Source organism: Hypomesus nipponensis, chromosome 8 (assembly GCF_054491055.1).
Source record: "Hypomesus nipponensis isolate SF chromosome 8, ASM5449105v1, whole genome shotgun sequence".
Taxonomy (NCBI): Eukaryota; Metazoa; Chordata; class Actinopteri; order Osmeriformes; family Osmeridae; genus Hypomesus; species Hypomesus nipponensis.
The window spans coordinates 512037-518621 of NC_140368.1; the positions used below are offsets into that span (position 1 = coordinate 512037).

The window sequence follows — 6585 nt, forward strand, 5'->3', positions numbered from 1 at the left end:
GAAACGGATAGATGGACTCTTTAGAATCTCCAGATGAGGTAGGCCTGTTCATGCCTTCATACTATACATGATTTGTCCTGCGACTACATCGATTTAATGTATTCTTGCAGTGGACAAATCCATGACGTATCTAAGACAAGTATTCACCTGTACTGCTTTAACATTCTCCACCAATGGTGCAGCAGGTCAAAGTTCGATGTTAGTCTGACCGGAAGTTGTTGGCTGCAGCCAGGAGACAGCTAGAGTGTCGGCATGCTAGCTAACTAGCTTTCCACCGGTCCCTGCCTAGCGGTTTTGCGGGAAAGGTTGATTGTTGTCGAATGTTTTATAGTAGAATGCTTTCACGTTCGCAATGACATTATATCTGGATTGGTCCACAAGAAGAGCTCATTTTAACGTAGCATTTCAAACCCGGAAGCAGTGCACGGCTACATGGTGGGTACCTAGGTGAGCTAACTAGCCAGCTACAGTAGCCTGAAAAGGTATCATTTTGCGATTCTAAAATGTCTTGCTAAATTATTGTCATTACGCAGTTAAGGTAGCTCTGAAATATGTCGCTAATGCTGTGGGTTCGCTAAACCTAAAGCAAGCTTTACTTACTAGGTAGATGGCTAACTAGCTCACTGCCTACATGATTGATTACCTACAGTAGCCAACTGTAATAAGTTGACAGTGATGTACCAGTTCAGCATCCAGTTTAGCTGTTCGTCGTAGCAAGGATCAATCTGTTGAGATGTTGAGATGCCCGCAGATACGACTGCGACCAGTTAGTTCACCCCCATCAAAACAGTACACGCACTCCGAGCTAGACTTTTTATTAATTGTATTGTTTATCAGACTAAACTGTTGCTTATGTGAACCGATCACCCCCATAGTAGAAGGCCAGTTTCTACGTCTTCAACAAGACAGCAAATACACGTTCATGGTACCTGCATGGTAACAGACAGATAACATCCTGATAACTGGCTCTACATCCATCTCTCTCCTCAGCCCGGAGACAAGATGAGCGGCAAATTCCCCCTGTTGGGTTACAACAGCTCGAGGAAGCACATCTCCATCTCTATGCCCGCCTCCACGGAGGTGATGTCGCCTCACATCCGCTCGGTGGACGAGCTGCGCGTGCTGGGCCTCAACCTGAGCAGCTTCAACACGCCCACACAGTTCCTGGTGTGCGTGGCGGGAGTCTTCCTGTTCTACCTCATCTATGGTTACCTGCAGGTCAGTAGAGGAGGAGGACGGATAGTGATCGTCTCTTCTGGGTTTGGATCAGCTACACTTTCTGAAAGCACTGTTTATTTGGAGCATTGGAAAAGTGTCTGCCATATTAATTCAAATGTGATGATTTGATTTGTAGTGCTCACTCTGGCCTGTCCTGAACTGTGGGGCCTGTTTGACAGCAGATAAAGCATGCCTTGTAGGGGATGGTGTAGCTCAGTGCTTAGAGCAGTTTCCTTCAGAAAGTGCATGTTTCCTTCATCATGTGTTGTGTTGCAGGAGCTCATCTTCTCTGTGGAGGGCTTCAAGCCGTTCGGCTGGTACCTGACGCTGGTGCAGTTTGGGTTCTACTCCGTCTTCAGCCTGGTGGAGCTGCAGCTGACCCAGGACAAGAGGAGGAGGTACAGAACACACACCTGTTAGCGTGCCGTGTGTGTGTGTGTGTGTGTGTGTGTGTGGAGGGGGTTTGTGTTGTATATCTTGTCAGCTGGTCAGAGTTTGGGCTCTTCCAGATTGTTGACTTCCAAGTGGCTCCACACACACACACACACACACACACACACCCCTCAACACACATCCCCCTCCACACACACACACACACCCCTCAACACACATCCCCCTCCACACACACACCCTTCCACACCCACACCCCTCCACACACACACCCCTCCACACCCACACCCCTCCACACACACACCCCTCCACACCCCTCCACACACACACCCCTCCACACTCCTCCACACACACACCCCTCCACACACACACCCCTCCACACACACACCCCTCCACACCCACACACACACACACCCCTCCACACTCACGCTGCGGTTTCCCTCTGCAGAATCCCTGGGAAGACCTACATGATCATAGCCCTCCTCACCGTGGGCACCATGGGCCTGTCCAACACCTCACTGGGTTATCTCAACTACCCCACCCAGGTCATCTTCAAGTGCTGCAAGCTCATCCCTGTCATGATAGGAGGCATCTTCATCCAAGGTGAGGAGACCTCACAGCATGAGGTCTGCTCCGGCTGGCTGGAGAACACCACTCTTTATTGATCAGCAGGCAGGGAAGTTTGGGCTCTGCAGGTAGGCGTGTTCATGCTGGAGTGGAGGACGGGGTTTGACTGTTTTGCAGGAATGTGCGCTCAGGTTTGGAGTTATAGCTGAACAGGTTCAGCTGTGTTAGACGTGGACACATCAAGCATGCAGATGTTAATAAGCCATCTCTTTTTGATGCTGTACGACAAAACCAAAACAAAGTGCTCTTCTACAGACAGGATGTCAGTCATCCGAAGTTCAGTTCCTCCTTCTCTCGTTACCGTGCGCCTCCAAGCAGTGACCAGCTTCAACTTTCTCTCTCAGAGTTCCTTACTTCCTGTGTTGTTCTGTCAGGCGCTGGTGGTTGAGGGCGTCCTGTCTTTCATCTCAGCAGCATCTTCCTCCTGTTCCCTGTCCGAGCCGTCACATGCCTTTCTTCTTCTCTCTCCCTCACGGACCGGCGAAGCAGACCACAGTCCCCCAAGGGCGGGCGGAGGGGAGAAGGGAGGCTGTGTTCACTCAGGATGCAGGGGAGGGGAGAGGGGGGTGGGGAGGGGAGAGGGAGGGAGAGGGAGAGGAGAGGGAGGGAGAGGAGAGGGGGGTGGGGTGGGGTGGGGAGGGGAGAGGAGAGGGGGGAGAGGGGGGTGGGGAGGGGAGGGGAGAGGGAGGGGGTAGGGGAGGGGGGTTAACCCCCATCAAAGGAGAGAACAGAATCAAAGCTCTAATCCGACCTGCTGCGTCACCTTGTCATCCCCACGGCAACAGCCATGTTTGGGAAGGATCTACCATTTGTTGATTGTTTTTGTTTTTTTGATATTTTCTTCCGTTTGTGTCCAACCTCAGCAGCGCTCACCCCCTGCCCCCTGCCTGTACTCACCCCCTCCCCCCTGCCTGTACTCACCCCCTCCCCCCTGCCTGTGCTCACCCCCTCCCCCCTGCCTGTACTGACCCCCTCCCCCCTGCCTGTACTCACCCCCTCCCCCCTGCCTGTACTCACCCCCTCCCCCCTGCCTGTGCTCACCCCCTCCCCCCTGCCTGTGCTCACCCCCTCCCCCCTGCCTGTACTCACCCCCTGCCTGTGCTCACCCCCTCCCCCCTGCCTGTGCTCACCCCCTCCCCCCTGCCTGTACTCACCCCCTGCCTGTACTCACCCCCTCCCCCCTGCCTGTGCTCACCCCCTCCCCCCTGCCTGTGCTCACCCCCTCCCCCCTGCCTGTGCCTGCTGTCTGACCAGAGGACAGGGCTGATCACAAAGGAGGTTTCCTCCTCTGTGTTGTGAAGGTTCAGTCAGGATGTAGTGTTGAAGGTGTTGATGTGCTTGACAGGCGATGGTCTGGTGTTGTTCAGGGAACAGAGGTTCTGTAAGGTGGTGGAGGAACACCTAACTCCTAACTGTGTGTGTGAACGCTCGTGTTTCCTGCCTCTCTGCAGGGAAACGCTACAACCTGACTGATGTTTGCGCTGCGGTGTGCATGAGTCTGGGTCTGATCTGGTTCACTCTAGCAGACAGCACGGTGGCTCCCAACTTCAACGTGACGGGTGAGTGATCCAGGAAGACCTGAGGGAGAGGTGGACCTGACAGGAAGGAGACCTTAGCAAGAGATAGATACCATGTGTGATGTCACAGTGACCTGTGTGATGTCACAGTGACCTGTGTGATGTCACAGTGACCTGTGTGATGTCACAATGACCTGTGTGATGTCACAGTGACCTGTGTGATGTCACAGTGACCTGTGTGATGTCACAGTGACCTGTGTGATGTCACAGTGACCTGTGTGATGTCATGTTTGTGTGGTAGGGGTGATGTTAATCTCCCTGGCTCTCTGTGCGGATGCTGCTATTGGAAACGTCCAGGAGAAAGCCATGAAGCTCCACAATGGCTCCAACTCTGAAATGGTACTAAACATCTATTGGTACTAAACACCATGATCTTGTTCTTGTAACATGTTCAGTTACATATCACTTCATTTTCAAGAATGCCTTTCAGCTGCCAGGCTTGTGCCCCAGTGTGGGACTGATGGCGCTAACTGGGCTGTGTGTGTTGCAGGTGCTGTACTCCTACTCCATTGGGTTTGTGTACATCCTGACTGGTCTGCTGTGTGTGGGCGGACTCAGCCCTGCCATGGCCTTCTGCTCCCAGGTCTGACCCCTGACCTCTGACCCCTGACCTCTGACCCCTGACCTCTGTGGACACATGATCTTTTATTCACAAGATGTTTTTATCCAAACCAACATAGAAATAGAGCATGTATAAAGTACAGCAGACAGTATTAAAGACCAGAAGTGCAGAGTTGTAACGTTGTTTCGGTGGTCACAGTGAGTGACTTAGGTGTCCTGTGTCGCACTCTGTCGTCCTGTGTCGCCCTGTAGAACCTGCTGAAGACCTACGGCTATGCCTTTTTCTTCTCTCTCACCGGATACTTCGGCATCTCCTTTGTGCTGGCGCTCATCAAGCTGTTTGGAGCGCTGGTGGCAGTGACAGGTGAGAACACACACACATTCTAACACACACACATTCTAACACACACACATTCTAACACACACACATTCTAACACACACACATTCTAACACACACAAACAGCCCCATCTAAAGTCTAGTTTTCATTGTATTGAGATTTAGCGTTTTCGAAATGAGTAATATAAATGAACTCTGGTCAGACGTGAAAATATCCAGGTTTATTTGTTGACGTAGTTAGAGACACAAACAGCTAAGTGACATGTTGTGGGTGACCCTCTCCTCAACCTGCTTCTCTGCTTCTCCTCAGTCACGACCGGACGCAAGGCCATGACCGTCATCCTCTCCTTCATGTTCTTCTCCAAGCCTTTCACTTTCCAGTACGTACACCTCGACCTCACCTCGACCTCACCAGGAAGCTATATCAGTTATAAACATCACTGTTAGAACTCTGCACCTCTGATCCATGATCTTCTGCAGGACTTTCTAGATGCACTATTTGAATGTCGCTTTGGATAACATCGTCTAATAAAGGAATAAAGTGTCAGGGAATATCACAGGATGTATAGTGACGTGTGTGTTTCCGTTTCCGTGCCAACAGGTACGTGTGGGGTGGCCTGCTGGTGGTGTTTGGCATCTTCCTGAACCTGTACAGCAAGAACAGAGACAGGATGGTGCTGCCCTCACTAGGGGCGCTCCGGACCCTGCTGCAGGGCGGCAGGAAGCTCCGCCTGCCCTCCCAGAACGTCTAGCGCCCCCTGCAGGCTGGAGACGCACGCCTGGTTTACCTCCCTGCACGCCTTGCATGGGCGGGGCCCCGGAGGCCGCAGGGCCAACCGAATCATTCCTGAAGAAGGAGGAGAACTTGGAGGACTCTTAAAGGGAAAGAGGAGCCTTAGTTAACCAAACAGCACCTTTGCACTGCAGCAGTGGACTCTACGACCCAGCTGGTTGGTTGGATGGACAGGGAGAGAAGTGACCCTTTAGAATGGGATCTGAAGTCATGTGAACCAAATGAGACGGGTGAAGCTCAGTGTTTCCCCGGAGGTGCCCGAGGACAGTCCCTCACACTGAGAGGAGCTTTTTCACCGTTTATTTGTCATTTATATGCAGGTGCACTAAACAAGTGTGTGAATGGTGATGTGCAGGTCGTACCACCTTACACTGGACTGGACGAACCATGTCAACTGCCATATTTACTAATCGTTTGTTTCAGTGAAAGGGTTGCTCTTTTTACATAAAAAAAACTATTGTGGGAGTTTATCCAAGAAGTGGTGTGTTTGTGTGGAACCAGAGGGCTCCCTCCTCCCTCTCCTAATATAATAATGTGTGAGAGGATGTTTGGAAGCCTTTGTCCTTCATGAGTGTCCTGGCTGCAGCAGCTTGGTGTGGTGTGACAACCCTCTCAGCAGGTCCACAGTCTGTCAGGGTCCTGGAGGAACACAGACGCCCAGGCAACACACCAACACAGGCCAATTAGTAATCCTGTATTTCATAAAAGCTGGCAGCTTCTCAGCGCTGACAAAGTGACAAGAGTCTCTCTGGGGTTTTATGGCTTCCAGCTACAGAGGAACACACTGAGGACAGCTCCTGCTTCACACACACACACACACACACACACACACACATATATATCCACACACAACTGGGGGGGCATTGATTGTTCACTCTTCAGTTCATATATCATTATAATTCTTTATGATAATTATTAATATATTGTTATTATTTGTGGAACCTGCGTTTAATGGGCGTGCATGGTAACTGGTTTACAGTGAGTGGCTTGTTCTGCTCGTGACCAAGATGCAGTATATCTCATCAGCGGTTGCCGTGGAAGCAGTTGTTCTTCTTCCAGCTCCCTGAAAGGTCATTATGGG

At 51.4% G+C, this 6585-nt stretch overlaps 1 protein-coding gene across 2 annotated transcripts; it reads left to right on the plus strand.

Annotated features, from left to right (window-relative positions):
- Nucleotides 1-208: 208 nt before the first annotated feature.
- Nucleotides 209-5974, plus strand: slc35b3 (solute carrier family 35 member B3). Of its 2 annotated transcripts, none has more exons than XM_084703891.1 (10): nucleotides 209-447; nucleotides 991-1218; nucleotides 1495-1616; nucleotides 2057-2211; nucleotides 3687-3794; nucleotides 4054-4151; nucleotides 4303-4395; nucleotides 4626-4737; nucleotides 5022-5091; nucleotides 5313-5974. In XM_084703891.1, exons 2-10 carry the CDS (start codon nucleotides 1003-1005, stop codon nucleotides 5461-5463), a joined length of 1125 nt encoding a protein of 374 aa, XP_084560017.1. In that variant the 5' UTR covers nucleotides 209-447; nucleotides 991-1002; the 3' UTR covers nucleotides 5464-5974. The 2 variants fall into 2 exon arrangements, with proteins under 2 accessions (XP_084560017.1, XP_084560016.1); XM_084703890.1 differs by having other exon boundaries at nucleotides 209-435.
- The last annotated feature ends 611 nt before the right edge of the window (nucleotides 5975-6585 follow it).